The sequence below is a fragment of the Calypte anna genome, chromosome 1 (assembly GCF_003957555.1).
Source record: "Calypte anna isolate BGI_N300 chromosome 1, bCalAnn1_v1.p, whole genome shotgun sequence".
Classification (NCBI taxonomy): domain Eukaryota; kingdom Metazoa; phylum Chordata; class Aves; order Apodiformes; family Trochilidae; genus Calypte; species Calypte anna.
This window is the reverse complement of record NC_044244.1, coordinates 49902627-49923034: the sequence shown is the minus strand read 5'-3', so window position 1 is coordinate 49923034 and position 20408 is coordinate 49902627. Positions and strand designations below refer to the sequence as shown.

The window sequence follows — 20408 nt, the reverse complement described above, 5'->3', positions numbered from 1 at the left end:
ACCCCCTCCAACCTTCACAACCCAAAACCAGTAAAAAAAAAAAAAAAAAAAAAAAAAAAAGCAAAAAGCCCCAATCAAAACTTTTTTACATCTTTATTTTTGTGAGAAGCCACAGAGACAGGGTTAATATGTACATTCCTCTTTATTTAATACAGCACAGACACATGACACAAAAAAAATACACTCATGAAAAAAGCCTGTCGCAGTTAGAGACAGGGAACAGCTACGCCGAATTGAGTAAGGCTCCTCCTGCAGAACAGGGGTCTGCCGGTGAGGTTGGATCCCAGAGCAAAGTCTGCTGCCAAAAAATCTTTGCACTCCTTTCAGGAAAACAGTAAAATAAAAAGGCAAGTCCCTCTTGGGAGAGGTGGAGGCGGCATCATCTGCAAGGTTAGCAGGATACAAACCCTACTACTGTGTTTGGGCCAAAGCACTGATAAAATTAGAAATGCTCTCCACGTATTCTTGCAGAGGGCCAGTAGTACCAACCTCTGAAAACAGCTCAGGGATAGCAAACCTGAGTATCTGGAAGGAGTGAAAACATCAAGTAGTCATACAGAAGAGTTAAAATTAGCCTCCCTGATAGGGCTCTGTGAGCCGCAACTGGGAATGTGCAGGGGAACAAACCAGCTTCCCAACTAACAAAAGACTGACCATTAAACTGACCAGAACAATATACACATTTGGAACTGATGCAGGCTTTTGTGGCAGCAGCTTCTTCCTTTTCCTGCTTTGGTTCAGGATGGAAATCAAGCAGGCACCAGTTCCTCGGGCAAAGAGCCTTACACACTTTTAAAAAATCAAAATACAAAAAAGGGAGACAAGTGTATTTACAAAATCCATGGCTGGTACAGTACATCATTTTTAAGACACACTAAATGCTACAATCTTTCAGGTCCTGAGATTATTACCAAAAAAAAAAAAAAAAAAAAACAAACCAAAAAAAACCAAACAAAGCGCAAAACCCAAAACCCAACAACTCAAAACTTGCATTCAGGTCCAGTTTTATAAGGAGAGAGGAAAGAAATCACATTTAGAATACAGTATCCCTTGAAGTTATTGTAACATACATCCCTAAAAATCCAAATGAAAGTGGTACTAACCACAGAATTGTAGCTGCATTTGGTTGTTCAGGCTTGTTGTCACAAGAGGGGAGCACGTTTCACCTGGGAGTTTTCTGGAGAGCTCATCAGGTAAGCACACGCCTGTTGAAAATCCTCTCTCCATCACTAAGCCCTATGAGTATTAAGAGGAGGAAGGTGACCTTGTACAAATTCATGCTGGATTGAGCGAAGTATCCCAGGAATCACCAGCTCAAATAGGTCTGTCACTGTACATTCCTTTGTTTGAAGAATGCAAAGAATTCTAGATGTGAGTCAACATTAGTTTGTAACAAAACCCTCAGTCAGCTGTTGATTCTAAGCTACCTAGAGAAAGGCAGGATATACACTCTGTCCATCTGCTTCACAGCCTTTCATTGTCTTGGGGATCACAAGTCAGGTAAGTTTTAAGCTAGCTGTATGCAAAATTGCTAAAACATATGTATACTAAAAGTGACACCAGACAAAGGATACTGAAGCCAAGCCTGTGTCAAGGGATGGTGTCCACTCCCATTAGGTGTGCGGGCAGGTACTTGGATGCTCTGCCCTTGACCAAGACACTTGATCAAGCAGAACTAAAGGGACCTGCACCCACACCTTTTTTCTGATTAAATATTCTGAAATACTCTGCTTTTGTATGAGTTTAACATCACGGATATCCTTTTATTATAAACATCTGACCTTAAGCTAGAGAATGTCAACATTTCAAGGATTATTCATGAAATGCTTCTAACCCTCAGTAAAAGAAGACTACAAGAGACAAACCACATAACAAGGGTACTAGCTTAACTGCTAAAATATAACACTGCTCAGTAGACTTGGGGGTTAAAAAGTAGTAGTTAATTTTGTAAATTTTTTTTTTACAGTAGTCAAAAATAAAATTTCTCCCTCTATTTCCAGTATGGATCTTGAGAACTATGCAAGAACATGGTACTACTTGCTACATGATGGAATCACCAGCAATAAAACACACACTACAGTTCTCACCTCTGAGCTAAATTGTTATTTGTAGTTACACACAAAAGACTAAAAGATCAGTGAGAAATAACCTGGGGATAGCAACTTAGCGTTTATTTAGAGATCCAGCTACCAGGTAGCTGAAAATTGCCCTTGTTTAGAAGCAACTTCATTTGAGTGAAAAATGTCATTCACTTCTGATACTGCAAAGAAATCTGGAATGTTTCATTAGTTTCTCCCCATATCCAATCTGTACATTAAAAAACCAAACAAACCCAAGAACATTGCTGTGGCTTCTTAAACCAATGTTGAGAGATGAATATACTAAAAAACCTCACACACCAACACCTGTCACAAGAGGTGATTTAAACTTCCCTCTAAAAGCAACTTTGTGACACTTGACAATAGGTTTTGCACCAGTGGAAATATTTTTTTTTAAATACAAGCTTCTTTCTTCACGTTTGCAAAAAAGACTTCTGCAGTACAGACATTCAGAAAAATACTCCGTTTTCTTTGGGTAAAATGTCAACATGTTAAGAGGGGTAGCTGGGGGAAGGAATGCATGTAACACTGAAACATGTAAATACTTATCTGCATAGTTGATATTAGTGACTACTAATCAAACTAAGGCCTTATCTGGAAAAAGCTGAGAACGCAAAGTTTCTTCCCCCCCTCCCAGGGTCCTCTGGTGAAATCTTCTAAGTCTCAAAGATGCTCTGGCTGCCTCAGCAGCTACTTGATTTGGCCCATGATGGTGGTACCTCCTTAATGTTTTTTGGTTGACTCTCTCCCTCCCTTTTTCTCTTGGTACTAGATGTTATCAAACAGAACTATCTGTTGATAAAGCATCTGCACAGTGCTGGGCAAAAACAAACAAGAAAACAACATATCAAACCCCCTTAGTATTGAACATGATAGGAGTCAAACAGCGTCCACTGCTTTGGACTAGTTCCCCATAAAGAAAAAAATTACTAGTTAATGGTTACTTTTTAAGCTGGAGAAGACAATGAAATTCACTTCTAGATACAAAACATGTTTGGGGGTTTTTTGTAGTTGCTCTGTAGAATTACAGCTGTCAAAAATGCCTAAAAATTACAGACCTACATCCTCTACTACTTACAAGATTAACACAGTTTTATTTATGAAGAGTGTGCAAAAACAGCTGTGGGGAGAATCTTTGTATTTCTCGTTTTGGGCCTGTTCCAGGCCATGCTGATCTGTCAGCATAACTCATAGCAGCAGCAGGGCTTTATATGGCCCCAAAAGGCTATTACAGCAGCAAGGGATCACTGGGTCATAGAAGAAGGATGATGAAGCCACACCAGAAGTTTCCACCAACAGAACATTCCCACACACAATGGTTATCTCTCCAGTGGCCCAGCAAACATACCTCTGGCTGCTTCTTTTGGCAGTGATTTCTTAAGCAGTAGACACAGATTTTCACAACAGCTGCATTTGTTAAAAAAGACTGCAACAGTCAACTCCCATCACACATAGATTCCCCATCTCATGATCTGTCTAGGATAAAGATCTTGTGTTCCTACAAAGAATTAATAAGAAAAGAAGAGCCACAAGATACCTTAGTTCAGTTTACAGCCACAGGTGGATGTGGAAGACTCCACTGAAGCAACTTCACTGATGCACCCAAAGCAGATTAAGAAATACCTTCACTACCACTTCAAATGGCAGAGCTACCAGCAATAGTCTGATCTTTGACAGGCACTATTAGTTCAGTAGAAGAAACCTGCCTGTGACCTACTCTGCATAAACAGGTTCACTAAAATACGTGAAGACGAGCTAAGAACCTAAATAGCAGGGTTTTCTCTGCCACAGAAATATGTTGTATTTAATATCTTAGTTTCTGCTCCCCAGCTGGGTTGTCCACCTATAAAGGACTCCTCCTTCCATTCCCATTCTGGAAAGTTAATGCTTCTGCCATACACTGCAACTCAAAATGAGATCCTCCCCAGGGGAAGCATGTAACAGAACAAGCACAGTCTAGTGATGCAAGCAACATGTTACGTTAGTTTAGCATTTAGTCAACATGAGAACTGATAATTTCAGGTAGACATGTTTATAATAATTAGATTCTCAACACAGAACTGATAAAATAACTAAATGATCTACTCCAGACTGCTTATTTCTGAGAGAATAGGGAAACAAGCACAGACACTATTATGAAGGTTCACTTGCAGCTAACAACATGTGAACTTACTGTTCATTATTTCAAGAGAAGAAACCATTAATTAAGTAGAACTAGAAAAGTGTTTCACGGTGAATGATTTAGGCAGCATGTGAAATGTAGCTAGGTTTAACTTCAATTAACAGCTACACTCCTGCAGGTTTTACCAAATTCCTTCTTACGTGATGCATGGTACAAAGTGACGACATTCGTAAACATGAGAATCCTGCAATACCTGGTGTCAAACAAATGAGCCACACACAAGATTCCTTGCAACTCAGCTCAACTCAAATGTTGCAAACTGCTATTTTAACTTTCTTTCCCTTCCCACCTCCTTGGGGTTGTCAGCCATGTCTCTGCCTCAGACTCGGTAATTGCATGAAGTGGTCCAGTATTTAATAACATTGCCAGACAGGTCCCATCATGTTTTACTTGTGAGCTAATTAAGATCCAAATCTAAAACCTTCAGAGAAGAATGCAAGAAGCTTCATTCCCACTAGCCACTTCATTGCTCTCACGCACATTTACGCACACTCACACATACACTTTTATTGTACTGCCATCTTTGCACAAACGTTCACCTTTAAAGTGTTTCACAGAGCCAGCAGAATGTAGAAGGATGAACAGGTTTCTCAGGAATATTGCTGTATATGTGTGTGCGCGCACGTGCGTGAGCGTGAGTGAAAAAGAACACACAAGCACACAGAACCAATGCCATGGTACAGCAGCTATGAAGTTACACATATTACACGCTTTTTGATTTTCTTTACAAAAGGGGAAGAGAGTATAACAGCATAAAGCCATCTTGGCAAGCTTAAAATTTTCCTCCAAAATGCCTTCCAGCACTTCAGGATCTCTGAGAACAGTTTAAAGAGAGTAGGGAAATAAAATTAAGGAAAAAAAAAAGGCACTTAAACAAAGGACAAAGGCCTGAATCAAGTAAGTCATGGAGGGTAACAGCCATTTCACCAGAGCTAGGACCAATCAATCTACCAAACCTTCTCATTTCTATAAAATTAAAATTGCATAAAGTGTTAATTAACCATTTACCTACTGCTTTAATCTTCTGGTTTGTTTTATGGAAGAAAAAAAAAAAATCAAACCCAAACAAAAATCAAATGTCCCTTTAATGATATACCCCCAGTTCAGTAAAGACGAAAGTAAAGTGTGGGAGGAAGCCTTCCACAGCTTGGGCTGGCTGCAGGTTTTCCCTGCGATTCCATCTTCAAAAAAAATCCAAAACAAAAGCAGAAAAGGGATCACTGTGCCTTCACCAATTCACTCCCAAAAAACCAACCCAAACACCCCAACACTTCTAATCCATGTGTGGGCAGAAAGTACTCAGAAGAAAACCAAACAAACTGTAAACTAGATTAAAATTTGCTAATAAATACAGCCAAAAGTTCATTTTACGAATGTAGCAGCAAATGTGATAAAAGTTAGTTGGAGTTCAAGATGACTCCCAGAGGGTTAATGGTTCACACAACTGATGGCAGCTTGGGAAAGTTGCAGGATTTCTCTGTTTTCATGTCCTCATGGGTCTTGCACCAAGTGGAGAAGGAGTGTGGAGGAAGGGTCAGGTGATGGGAGTGGGGGAAGGAAGCAGGCTCTTGGCACCTGTCCCACACCCAGATCTGTGCATCAGACAACTTTAATCGGATTCAAACAAGAAGCAGAACCCAGGTAATTAAGTTACCTCTGATTAGCAGAAAACAGATGTGAAACCCACAGCATCCACACTTGTGACTTAGTTGATCAGTATTAGTTATGTATCTCAAATCAACAGAGAAGGCTGGACAAAGTGATTTAGGCCATTTGCATCTTGGAGTGGGAGAACGCTGCAGCTATAGTCCAAGGTATCAGGAAACTTTGCAGCCTGTTTGTCATCTAGCCTGCCTTCTTTCTTTGTGAGTATCTCAAAAGGATCTGAAATAGCTACAACAACTTTTGGACTTTGGATCATGTAGCAGAAAATATTACCCAGACAGTTTTAACATCTAAAACCTGTTTGAAATTATTGCTTGCATTTGTCTGAGGCTTTCAGTGAGCTTTACATGTTAGCTCATACACAGTCCCCAAACCAAGTTCAGCCCTGCTGCCTGGAAAAGACAGCTTTACTTGGCTTTCTTATTGCTTGTGAATACTGAGGGTTATTTAGTATGTACAACTTCAGTTTATTTATTAACAAAGGCCCTTAAAAAGTAGCAAAAACCTGGGGGGAAATGTCTTTAGAAGAGCTGCTGTGCAGAAACTAGTAAAACATTAACCTAATCTTGCATTTGGACATTGCCGAAATCTTTCACTTCCCCATCCCGTTTATGCTGCCTGCAGACATTTCTAGGAGCCACCCTATTACTTCCTTTGATTTGGCCTTCTAAAGTTTAACCAGGGAGAACAGGAAGCACAGACCCTTTTATCACCATATTGCTGGTTGCAAAGAAGCTGGGGAGCATTAATGAGCAGCAACAGTTACCCTCTCAGGCTGTCTGAACTGGCTTCACAAAAACCATACCATCATTATCTTTATTCTCATCATCATCCTTCTACCCATTTCCACAGTAAGTACTAGTTGTTTCCCAAGACTGAGAAACACTATAGGCCACACATACAGAAGTATTCCTACCCTCCTTAAGATTTAGAGAGGATACTCCTTAACTGAAAGTGAGGCATACTTCCAGGAAGAGAGGAATGTTGACAGGAAAATTGTGCTGTAGTTATATAGGGTTCCAAGTCTCCCAATCTAAACCTGCATGAAGCATGAAGGCAAAAGATGGCAATTTAAATGAGATGCTTTGATGAGGAAAACAGAAGAGGTAGAACTCTCTTAAGACAGGGTCTTCTAGATATATTGCTGCCTGAAGGCTCACTGCTGCAACTCCCTTAGCTACATGTATTGTTGAAAAAAGTTATCAGCTTTGACACAGTTCAGAAAATGAACATCCTGCAAGAACTGTTAGGCCTTAAAAACCAAAGTTGTCTTCCCTCAACCTTTGCTGGAGAAAAAAGAAAAACAAATCAGATAAACTTGTGTTCTAAATAGTTTATGTATTCTGACAGAATTTGCACATACTAGAATGTTGCAACTCTGAATAACCTTGATGGAGATGGAAGCCTAGCTAATCAACACACCAGATACAAAACATTAGCACTAGCTAAAAAGCATTTAATTGGCAGATGCTGTGGAGTGAGATTAACGAACTAATGCATCTTACTTTAATTCAATCTGTCTTTCACAAAAGTGTTGTGCAAAAACATTTATTGCTGAGCTCAACCCAACATTTTTATACTAAATACACAATATATATTATCTTAAATTCATGTATATATATTTATATAAAATTAAAATGAGCTCTAAATAGAAAAGAAATTGTTGTCTGGTCTAAGAAAAATAAATCACATGTAAAAGAAACCTGAAAGCTATAAGTTATAATCTAGCAAAAACATTGAAGATATATTACCCATGGGTCAGAGCTTCTCTGGAAGGTGTGAGATTACCAACAGTGACTGGTTCAATCTCAAATAAAACTACTGGAAAGACTAGCCATTAGGAATTTCAGCATCTCTGGCCAAAGGAATGTTTCAGGGTTGAGGGAGAAGGGCATCATTATTATTTTATTTGCTCTTTTCCACCATGACTTAGTTTCTGCCCTTCTCAATTTTTATGTGACAGCGCAAGGGACTCAACAGCAAAGTTCTGTCCTACTGTCAAAAGTGCAACGTGTGCTGGATACTTCCTAACCTCACAAATGAAGCAGTTGATGTATTGCTATCAAAACAAACCACAACAAAACAAAAAGCCAGCTTTGCAGTCTTGTGCTACCATGTAAGGAAGAGTTCAGGTCAGAAACTCCCCAGGCCAGCAGGGGCTAGAAATGCTGGAGACAACCCATTCAGCCCCCAGAAGAGAAGGCACCTCTGGTCGCTTTTGAACGACTCCTCTTTGGCTAATGCCTGAAGCAGTATTAACCTGTCTCTGGAATAGGTCACCATCAGCTTTCTTTAACTAGCTTATCAGTATAATTCATGGGTTTTGGGAGGAGTTAAATGAAAGATGAAGGAAATATAGAATGAGTAAAGAACATTAGACAATAATAGAACATTACTTGAGTACCAGATAAGCACAAGGCAAAAGAAGAGTTTAACAAATATAAGGATTGAAAAAATCAGTGTGCCTTAACTTAAAAAAGAGAAAAAAAAAAAGGGGGGAGATGTAGGAAAGAAATGGTAGTCCAGCCAATAAAAAGGTGGATTTCCTTTTCCTGTAAATGGAAAACTTTCAATCTCCTTCCTCCCTTACATGGGAATCCTCATATTAAAAGAAAAAAAAAAATGAACAAGGAGCAAGAGATTTCCCCGTAGTCTGTCTTACATCTCTATGTATCTGTTTTTGAAGACAGCTCTATGATGAGACTGCATCTGTAGGCTCCCCTAAAGCCAAACAGCCTTGTAAAGCTGGAAAAATGCCCATGTCAGAAACCACATTTTTGTAAAGGTTTAATTATAATGCAAAGTATCCCAGCACCACCTCTACATAACCTTTGGTCCACAATCATATTGTACACTCAGGACCTACACATAATCTTACACTGGGCACTTTGGGAATTACTGAAGTGGATGATTCCACCTTACACAACGGATGGAGAAACCTATCCTAGCTCCTCTCATGCTTTCAACTCTTCACTGGACATCACCCAGAAAAAAAAATATTTGTGCTGCTGTGGGTTTGACGATCAATTTCTTTTAAAAGCCAATCAGAGCAGATAAAAAACTTGTTTCTTTAGGCAAGATCAAACTATGACCAGTCTGCATGACTAGGAGGACCAGTCCTCCTTTTCCTTCTCTCTTTGATCAAGTATTGTTTTCTTTTTCTTCTTCCTCTCACCACAGTGCTTGGGATCAAAATATGTAAACATTGACAGAAACAGCAGCCCTGTGACAATAAGCACTTTCCCAACTGGGCAGATTCTGTCAGCCAACCAGAACTGCTTCAGCTCCCTTGCTTGTCCAGAAGTCACTGGTTTTTCCGCTGTAACTTAGTGTCCCCTTTACTTTGGCCTCCATCTGTAGTTTAGAGACAGAAAAAGAAAGGGAAGAATAAATACACGAGTTAACTTTCGTTTTTGTAACTTACAGCAAAGGAGACAGCAATTTGGCACATTCAGCTTTAGCATCACCAAAAAGTACACTGCCTTTATTGGATGCAAGACTTTTCATCTTCTCTGTTGTTCTCTTCCTCATAAAAGAACTGTCTGATATCTGACAGTACAAGCCATTACTGAGCTAACAGATATTTTGAGGAATCACTATATTATATCTCTAATTTGTACAGTGGCATTTGGAGACTCTTGAACTTTCTTCTTTTATAATGGTAACAAATTTAACATTCAACAGCACTGTTGAGCCCTGATCACAAGATGCCATCTTTCTAAAGAATTCTTTTCAGTATCCCAATCTGCAACCTAAAATATATATATTAAAAAAAAAGAAATTAAGCCTTTCTTTAGAAGCCTTTAAATTTTAATGAAGCATTTTTAGGATTCAAACCTTGGCTCTCACTGTGACAAAAAAATTATGGTTGTACCAAATATAGCAAATTGATCTGCTTTCACAGTCTCATAGAGCAACACTGGCCATTTTTTTTCTGCACTGAAGACTGAGAACAGGATGGAAAGATGACACCAAGCCACTATCACCCTTCGTGTTCCCTCTCCTGGCAAAAAGAACACCAAACAGGTGGCAGAGAAAGAAGTACACTTTAAACTGAACTTTCTAAAGCTTTCTGATGGCTTTTCAGCTCTAAGCCTTACAATCAGAAAAAAGAGATATTCTACTTCAAGCTTCTTATCTCACTCAAAATAAGTAACTCTTATCAAGTACAAAATTCTCAAGGAAGGCAGATACTCCTTTAGGAAACCATCACATTGTTCACACATGTAGACACTCTTAGAAACATGAAGAAGCTTCTAACTGGAGGGTCAGTTTCTCCTCCAAAGGACAAATTAAAATTGGAAAAAAAAAAAATCTCCACAATGCAGACTTCACAATGCAGCCTGTAAACAATCATGTTAGCATCCAGTAAGCAGTAGTCCCTTTTTCCCACTAGCTAAATTTGTACCCTTAGGTTTCTAGAACTGCCACCATAAAATGTTACTGATATTTAACTTTTGTTCCTGAAAGTGAAGACAAGTAGGAAAAAAAAAATTTCTCAGATTCCAAAAATACTGCTATGATAGACTGTATATTGTCTGCTTCTACTGAAGCTTGTCCCCATTTTGTGTGTGTTTTAAGATTTCAACTCAGATGCACATTTTCTTTCTGTCTAGGACAAAAATCTGATGTTAAAATACAAAACCCCACAATGTCTTTACCTGTGTACGCTTGCTGCAAGTGAGCAGGCAGAGGTGAATGAGACAGCGTTGCTGCGTGCTGAGCACCTGGCTGTAAACCCTTCAGTAAGTCTGGGGGAAAAAAGCAGTGCAACAAAAATGAAAAATACATCTTAAGGATAGAGATATAGCTGCAGTAGCATGCTAACTTGCACAGACCTCTGAAGATATTTCTTAACAACAAAACATAAATACCTGGTAGCATTCTGATGGCTGGAGTAAGTCAACAGAAACAGACCTACTTGGATACAGTAATCAAAAGTCAGAGCAAGGACCATGCCTCGCTACTGGGATGCAAGTCTTCACTTTCCTTTGGCAGAAAGACCAAAAACTGATATAAGTTAAAATCCTGAAGAATTTCCTTTTTAAGCAATTGGAGATAATGTTATCTTGGTTTTTCTCTTCCTCATAACAGAACTGTTTGATATCCAAGAGTCTAGGCCATTACTAAGCTAAGGATATTTTGAGGAATCACCTTATTAAATCTCCAATTTGGACTCTGGCATTTGGAGACTCAACACCATTCCTTTCTAAAGGTAACAAATTTAAAGTAAGCCCCAAAATGTATGTTCCAAACTAAGTACATACCATAATCATAACAATGAAGTTAAGCTGATCAAAGATTATTCATAATACCTGGATAATTACATGCAGTAAGTTTTATTCTCATGTAGGGACTTTCATGAATGGAATTAGTCTCTCATCAAACCATTGCTTCCCTTCTTAATTTCTTAATTTCCATTTTCAGGATGCATTTTTCCTTATAGCATAGTGTGGTAAGTAGTTCCACTCACTCTGAGTTAGGCTGTGGTGGAAAGCCGCTGAGGTAGATCCCGAGGTGGTTGTCACTCCAGCTGTGTCCGTCCCAAAGCCAAGCAGCTCCAGGGGAAACTGGAAGGGCACAGTCACAGGAACAAGGCCACCCAGCATCCCAAAAGGAGTTAATGGTGCAGACGTCACATTTTGACTGGTTACAGACAGGGGTGATGCCATAAGAGTCAGAGGTGAGGCGTTAGCCAGTAATGATGCTCCTGCTGTTGACTGTATGAAGAAAAGGAGTATTTCAAGATCTTAAAGCCTTGAGTTAAATCTTTAAAGGAGATATAAGAAACTATTTTCTATTACATGTGGCCCTATTAAGAAGTGTATTAAACTATTAATAAATATCCAATTATTCACCTAAAAGGTCTTGCCACTATTCATCTGCTAAGCAAAAACAATTATATCTCAGATTCAGACACAGCAGTATAGCTTATCTCTCAATTTTTCTCATCTGCCTTGCAGGTAATTTCCTCTATTTTCCTTTCCAATTAAATACTGGGTCTGAAGACAGAATCTGATGCAGCATCTTGTATTAGATTGATAATACAAAATTATCAGATGTAGTTCTAAAGATCTGAAGTTCTTCAGAAGCACGGTACTATGCATTCACTCTCCAAATCTGGGTACTTACGAAATACAAACTTTACTTCTAAAGAGCCTGCTTAGAAGCAATGACTTTTGAAAACTGAGATTCATACATAAGAACCACCACACTTAGAAAGAGGTCAGATTACCAAGATATAGACATGCATATATATGTACAGATATGTATGCATATGTCAAAGAAAAAGGCAAAGAGAAATATTCCTAACCACTCTACGTATGTCACAATGAAGTTAATTTAAGTCAGTTTAAAAAGGAAAATGCAAGATTAGTCAGGAACATTTAAGCTCAAGCAGTTCCCAAATGGTACTAATTCCTCTAACATTACAGTAATTTTATATGAGCTGCTCTTATTTAATATGCTAGTGTTATATTGTCAAGTGATTACTATAAAACAGTCAATATGTAAAGCATTTTGAATCAGACTCAAGACCAGGTATTGTAGGTATTTGAGATAAAAAGACTCGGACTGAACATGACTTCAAACTTGTACTTTTAAACAAGATTCAATTAAATCCAAAACTTACTCATTTAATGAACACCTGATCTTACAATGAAAAAGGAATCTTCTTGAATTCTGATATCAACTTATAGAAAGACAATGTGACGAAAAACAAAAAAAAAGGCTAGTTGCTGATTAAGAGAAAACATGAAATTTTAACACAGTAATACTGGAAGTGTAAATAACTAATGATGTTATGTTCATAACGTTGCTCCTTTAACAGTAGCAAGTGTTTTTATTTTTCATCTTTGGAGTGACAGCCTCTAAAACATACTCCATCCCACAAGTAGAAAAACATGGCTGAAGAACTTCCAACTACATGACTATTCTCTTTTGCCTTTAAAAGTATGAATTTTACAATAAGCCTATGCACAAAAAATTACAGCTGTTCACTGTATATGTCATCTTTACTGTGCAACAAAATAAAAAGCTGTCCAGTAATCTCTTGCAATTGTGGTGATTTGTATAATACCTGAAACAAAAAGAAGCTTTGCAATGTGCTATCAACACCTTTTCTCAAAAGGGAGGAGAGAGAAGTTCAGTGAAGGAAATAGCTATGGAGAATGTCCTAGAGAGTTCCAGATCAAATGCTTCTATTCATCTCACCTATATAGCACTTTACAAGAATTCAATATGATTGTGAAAATATAAAGTCATTAAAGTCCTTATAAGTCTAAACCAGAGTCTGCTCAAGAGTACTAATGATAATTAGAGCTTTTTAAAGAAATCATATACCATAGTTGCCAAATTTTAGACTAGTTTGGCTTTGTGTTCATAAGATGTAACTTTAGTGAGTATTCCAGAGTAAAATTTTTGTGGAGCTACAGTAGGTAAAAGCTTGTATTCTGGTAATTAACTGTGTCAATCAAAAGGGGAAAGGAAGCAAACACTTTTTGCAAAGAAAACTTCTAGTCAGGGATATCTTCATTATCACATGTAATCATCCAGTCTGACCTTCCATAAAAGCAGACCCCCACAGTCTAATGAGCAACTTGGATACCATTCTCATGTTCTGACCATCTACTAGCATCTCAGGTGGGAATTAAATCCCTAAACTTTTAATGGATATTCACTTCCAGTCTTATCAAAGTTTTAAGAGGGGTAACTGACTCCTTGTACCTAACAACTAGTCCAGAACTGATGAAGCTCTGCAGCCAGGTATTAGATTTTTAAGGCTTAATAAAGTCCTCCATTATCACAAATCTTTTTACCTTCAGTGTATTTTGACAGTGTGGTAGTTTGATTCTAATGTTCTTTTGAACATACTCTATTGACTAAGTTATTCCACAATAGCAACAGCATTATTCTACAGTTAATCTTCCTTGCACCATTTTTCTAAACCATTTCTAGGTTACTGAAGTAACTTCTGGATTATTAAAATAATCACACACAAAATCATAATGATAATTATAGTGATACCATATGTTATCATATGATAGCTCAGCACTTCTACTCCCTTATTTTGCTCTATTACAGTTTGCACTCATGTTACTTGAATACCCACCCTACCCCCTCCAGTCCTCTTCAACATTACTATCTGCCAAAATGCATTTTATTCCCCAAGTGCTCAGTGTCTCAAAGAATTACCTGCCTTTAACTACAAGGATGTTTGACAGAATTCATCACCTCATCTAGGACATTACTACTTATTTCTCTTGCCTGTTACACTTGACTGCCATATCTAAGTACTACCACACCCATTTCACATTTTCTTCTACACCACAGCAGCTGTATCCACTGGATTTTGTTGACTGCATCAGCAAAAAACCTCTGCTCCCAGTCCATTCACTGTAGCCTTTTTTTGACCCCTCCAGGCACACATATGGCACCATATCTGGCTCAGCTCTGCTCTAGGCATTATGTAGTATCTGAGTGGCCCTTACACAGCTTACAGGGTGTGCTTTTTTCTTTCAAAAATCCAAAATAAAAAGGCTGTGTCAGAGCTTGACAGACATCTCTTGTTTTCTGTAACAGGCTTAAGGTAGTGAAAGACCACCACAATGTCTTTTAAAAATTATCTGCCTCCTGTTAAGTTACACTAAGGAAAATTGGTATCAAGCTAAACCATAAACCATTGCTAAAAGCTGAGTATACATCACCATCATGCAATAGCTAACTACATTGTTCAGGGAAATACAAAGCTTTTCAATTTCCTGTACACCAAGGCTCAGAGTTAGTGATAGTGCTTTTCTTGTCTTAAGCAGTAGAGACTTCAGGACAGAGAGCACAACAGAGAGGAAAACCTCAATCATCTCAGCAATTAAATCATTCCCAGTAAGAACACCATCACACAGCTTGGGAAAGCTGGTTGTCCTTTTGCTAAATAGCATTTTGCATGAGTTTTATACCAACAGTATTTTCAAATTGGTTTGTATGACTTGTTTCATCTCCACTGATAAAAGTTCTTCGTAAGCTCACTCTCAACCAATTTCTAGGAAGTGTATGAATTAATGAGGTGTCTCATTCAGTTTGACTAGATCTACAAAATAAAATACATTATTTACACATACTAAAGAAAACCCCTTGCAAACCTTATTTTTGAACACAAGTGTTGCAATATCCTCAGCTAAACAGCTGAACTCTAGTTTTGCAAAGTTAATAATAAAGTTTGGCAACAATGTACTTTTTTATATGACCATCATCATTACAAGGAAGGACATAGGCAAGAATACACATATCTAAGATGACAATACTACATTCCCTGAAAATAGTCACACAAAGCATACCTTTTATAGGGCTCTTAAAAACCCCACAAAAGTAAATTCTGTTCCACAGTACAGACCAACAAACATTTCATGGTATTTGGAACACAGTATCAGCTGGAAATGCCTATTCACTAGCCCAATAGTTTTAATCTGCATTAGTCTTTATGCTTAGTAAAGTGTTAACAACAACTTTATGAGCCATTTTCAAATCAAGATATTGTAAGAAATAATGTTTACAAAATAAATGTGATAAATACTAATGTAACATTTAAATGTAAACTTGTTAGATGCATACCTGCACACTGGCTGCTACAACTGGAGACCCTGAGGCAGAAGATGGTCTGTGTGGAGTTGACAATTGTTTAGTAGCACCCTGTGTTCCACTTCCTGCACCCCCAGACAGACTAGTCCTACTAGCTCCACTTGAGTTTAGGTTACTGCCTCTGCTGGCAGGTACATTCATTCCAACTCCACCCAAATTATTTTTACCAACATTTCCAGAAGGAGAAGAGTTGGGCAATTTTGAAGCCTGAGGGTTCTTTGCAGGCTGAAGGCCTGAGGTGCGATTAGAGGGCAGCAAATTCATTGTGGGAGACTGCCTGCTGATATTTACACCACTGGTCTGTTTATGAAGGGGGTTGTTGCTGGAGTGACTACTCTGGGAAACTAGTGCACTTGAACTGGAAGAACTGGGTGTTGCTGCAGGCCTGGGGGATGAGGTGGACTTGGATGAAAATTTAGGTGATGCATTGGGCTTGGGTGTCACAGAGGGTTTAGATGCAGAAGGCTTGGGAGAGGCAGCAGGTTTGGGAGAGGCAGCCATGGAGAAAGGAGGCTTGAAACCCTGGGAAGAAACTTGTGACACCATAGCCTTGGCTAAATAGTTACTAGAGGTAGAGGTGCTGGATGTTGTCCGAGAAACCAGTGGGTGAGACACTTGAGAGCCACTTCCAGATGAAGGATTAGACAAAGGCAGGCGATACACTACAGACTTATCTTGAGCCTTGATGACTGGTGATGAGCAAGACAGTTTGGGATTACTACTCAATTTCACCACTGGATTGGTGTGTGATTTACTAATAGTTGCTTGTAAAGGAGATACATATTTCTGCTGTACAGCTGAATGCTGGTGCACCTTTGTCCCTTGTGATGTTGAGGAAGAAGCACCTTGAGCCTCAGAAGATGATACCAAGATATTAGCATCCTTGGTTCGTTGAGAAGTGGAAATAGCTGCTTGGGTCTTAGAGGAAGAAACATGAGTCTGTGAAGAGGAGGAAACAGCTTGGATCTGGCTCGACCTCTGTAGTCCTTGCTGAAGTAGTTTGGCAGGCAAAGGCTCTAAGGAAACCTTAGGATTCTGAATTGAAGATCCAGCAATAAGGCCTGAAGAGATACCAGTGTGAACTAGGTCCTGGGGTTTCTTTGGTACTGGCCCTGTGTGACCAGCAATAAGACTTGATGAATGGGGTGTCTGAGTGGGCTCTACTTTCTTTGAAGTTGCCAGAGGCAACTTACTCATAATGCTTGCTAGTTTTTCTTCCCTTAGCCCAGGGCGAGGTCTGGATGTTGGTGTCTCTATAGAGGCCCCAAGAGGCGACCCCTTGGCACCATTATTGATAACTGCCAGGGCATCAGAAATAGAGTCCAGTGAGGGTGGGTGGAAGGAAAGATCTTCATCCAGTGAGTCATCCAAGCAGATGGTCTCTGGAGCTGGTGTGCAGCTAGAGCTGGCTGGGGTGCAGACAGGCGTGCTGGAACTCAGTACAGTTGCACAACTAGAATTGACTGAAGACATACAAGCTTTCTGTTCTTTCTTTGGACTGGAGTCCTGAGAATGATAAGATTAAAAAAGGTTTAATAGCTTTTCTGGAGTAAATTTAAAACTTTTTTTTTTTTTTTGTAGTACTACTATTTTGTAAATTTAGATGAAACAAGATCTAGTATGGAAATTTTCACATTGATACCTGTGATTTCTAGATGTTGGGAGACCCATGGGCTAATTTAATGTTTGTATTTAAAAACCTAGTAGTGCTGTTGCTTCACATAACTAGAAAAGTGTCTTACACAGTTTAGAAAAATCAAGGATGCGAAGAACAGGGTAGCTAATCTGATTCCTAGCTAATACTGATACTAGTTATGGCTAATAAGAACTTCTATCAACTTACTACATTATCCTTCCAATCAAACATTTTTCCAGTGTTGCTAAAGTTAACACAAACTGAAAACAAACAAAGCACACACTAAAAATCAAACTCTACTGGAACTAGTAACTCTTGGTAGTTTATTTTAAAAAAAACCAAAATAACTAATATAGCTCAAAGTTAGAGCTATACAGAAGCCTTATGTATTACATACATTGACACCAAGTCAATAAGCTCCTAAAGTGTTTCCTAAAGGAACCCTTCCATCAGAATTTTTGTGAATCAGAGGCAGGAAAGAGATTGCAAATGGTTATAATAAAATTCAGATATCTAAACAGGCATTTACCTTCACTTTGGGTTTAGGCGCCAGAATCACCTTCTTCTTTGTCCTAGAGCAGAAGAGATAAATATGCATCAGAAGAGAAAAGAAAGGCCAGTAATTTTTAGTTTTATAATTATCCTAATTATATTCCCATAAACTACACAGATGACTACCAGGGGACAGCTTTAATAACAAAACATTCTTGAAATAGAAAATAGATTAAAAAGGGAAGGGGCAAACACATTTTAAATTAATTTTTGTCATGTATTTCTAAGCAAATTAGATGCATAATTCACAAATTGATGACATAACCGAATATACACTAGGAAAGATTTTTTTTACTTTTTAATTTAGAGAAAACCCCAAATGCCAAGTAATTTCAGTCTCTTAAAATCTTAGTTTTTTCTAAACTGAAGACACCTGTAATACTTACATAATTTCACTGTATGTTGATATTTCTCTCAGTGAGGTACATACCTTTTGGTTCCTACTACATTTCAAAACACGTAACAGTTGCATTTGTTTTTTTCAATAAAAGTGTTTTGTTGCTTATCAACTGTGCAAGAGCTGTAACTTCTGTTTGTTGTAAAACAAAAATGGCTGTAAAAGGCCATTTAACAAAGTTCCAGGTTCTTCTGCACCATAAATGAAGATCACAGCACCAACTGCAATCATGTGAACAAGGCTAGCATTAAGAATTATTAGTCATTAGCTTCAACGTAGAAGCTAAGCATTCTCATTTCTTTACTTGAAGAGGATCACCAGATTTACATCTTAGAGGTAATTTTTTCTTCTTTTCTAAGCAACTAGGAATATGCCCAGTTAAAAAAAACCTTATTGTAGGCAGGCCTGACTCAATCTAATAGGTAGAAAAATAACATGTTCATTCTATTTATCACAAAGGTAACAATTTGGGTGTTACTTGGAGTCATAACTGTTTATTTGAATCCTGAGTGAATCAAAGTACCTCCCAAGAGGGACAAAGCCTTGTCTGAAAATCAAGAAGGTAGAATTCAACTAAAATAGACATTCTTTAGTTGTTCCAGAGTAATTTATTATGAAAAGAGCAGGAAGAGTTCAATTTAATATGGTACTCATCAAAATTTAGGTAGTGTAGTGCTTTGAAATACTTTGAGTAAAATATATTAATCCAAGAATGACTATCTACTTGAGTTATTTAGCCACTTAATAACCAAGTTAAAATACAACACCACATGAATATTACAGGTGTATGTCTCAAGGCACAAAAATTATTCTAAAACACTTCCCTTCCCTCCTCTGTACAAAAAAGGGAGCATGAAGACAGGAAAAAATGCTATGAACAAGCTAAAGATACCAGTAAGTTGTCAGCAGTATACTCACGGAGCAGAAGTGAGATGATTGTGGACACTTCGGCTTTCTTTAAAAAGCATCCTAAAAGAGCAGCAAGAAAAGAAACACAGGTGATCCTACAGGGACAATCAGCATGAATACCAAGTACTTAAAAATATTTGAATTTTTAGAGTAACTCATCTGTCCCCAAAACAGCCAGCATGTAGCTTGTGCATACTGCTGACATGACACAGTTATAGGCAGCCATAAACAGAAGAATGCTAAATATAAATATATTAAAAAAAATTAAGTATACATTCAAAATATCAGTAAACTGCCAAGCAGAAGTCAACAAAATGGAGTACCTCCTCTTTCAAGCAGACATATTTTGAATTCTCTCTCCTCACAGGCTAATGGAATATTTTAAATATCAAATTAAGGATTTTTGTTAACTCTTCACACTACATGGCCACAACACCGGTCACAGGTTTGAGTTCTGAGGTTAGTCTGTTATGGTAGTGGGTTTTTAAGCACCAAGGAAAAATGTCAGAACACAGCACTGAAGCTCATCTTCCGTTCTCCTCTGTATTTTGTGTAGCTCACTATGCACCACTTCAGTTACACAGGATTTAAACGTGCATTTTTCTACAGACTCAATATAAATGGCAAAAGGTGGTATAGCAAATCCTAATACTTCACATTCTTTCTTTTACATGTTATCGACTCCTAAGTCGACTTCCAAGTGGGAAGTAAAAAAAAAAATATCCTGATCTGTACTTGTAGTACAGCTTACTACCCAAACACAGCTGTAAAAAGCCAGCTAATGAAAACGTGGTCCCCTTCTCTGCTTTCCAGGTAGGCAAACGAGAACATGCAAGGCTTTCCTGCACCACTGCCATCACACTAACACTGACCACATCACAAAGCAGTCTAAACAAGTGTTTCATCAATACATCCTGTAGAACTGCAGTAATTATGAAAAATGCAAGTATACACAAACCTCATGTCATCTGGCAAGAAAACATTGACATCCTCTCCCTACAATTCACACATAAAGGTAAAAATTTTTAAGACTTCAGCAGCTCTATCATTTAGCTTTTACAGAGGTCATTTTAAAATTTCCATTTCATAATTACTATTGCTCTAATTTTATATTTCCCCCTATTTGTGTCATTGTTAGCTCTTAGTAAATCAGTATGAAGCAAGTATTGGTTTTCATCAAAAAACTGGTGGATTTTTAACTACAGCATCCAAAGAGCACAAGCCCTAGTGTTTCAACACATAGTGCAGAAACTCCAACTTTGAATTTAAAAGCCAACGTCATGCTACATTATCAGACTGCTTACAATGTATCAGCAAAACTGTTTTCTATATCAC

General features: G+C 38.2%; 1 protein-coding gene across 1 annotated transcript in view; it reads right to left on the bottom strand.

The window, feature by feature from the left end:
• Window positions 1-68: 68 nt before the first annotated feature.
• Window positions 69-20408, bottom strand: part of UBN2 (ubinuclein 2) — a 52457-nt gene continuing 32117 nt past the window's right edge. Inside the window, exons 12-17 of the mRNA XM_030447084.1 lie at window positions 19083-19133; window positions 17745-17787; window positions 15553-17085; window positions 11420-11666; window positions 10608-10697; window positions 69-9300 (exon numbers count right to left, since the gene is read on the bottom strand). Of these exons, the coding sequence (XP_030302944.1) occupies window positions 9251-9300; window positions 10608-10697; window positions 11420-11666; window positions 15553-17085; window positions 17745-17787; window positions 19083-19133 (2014 nt within the window). The 3' untranslated portion in view covers window positions 69-9250. The remainder of the gene's footprint in view (window positions 9301-10607; window positions 10698-11419; window positions 11667-15552; window positions 17086-17744; window positions 17788-19082; window positions 19134-20408) is intronic.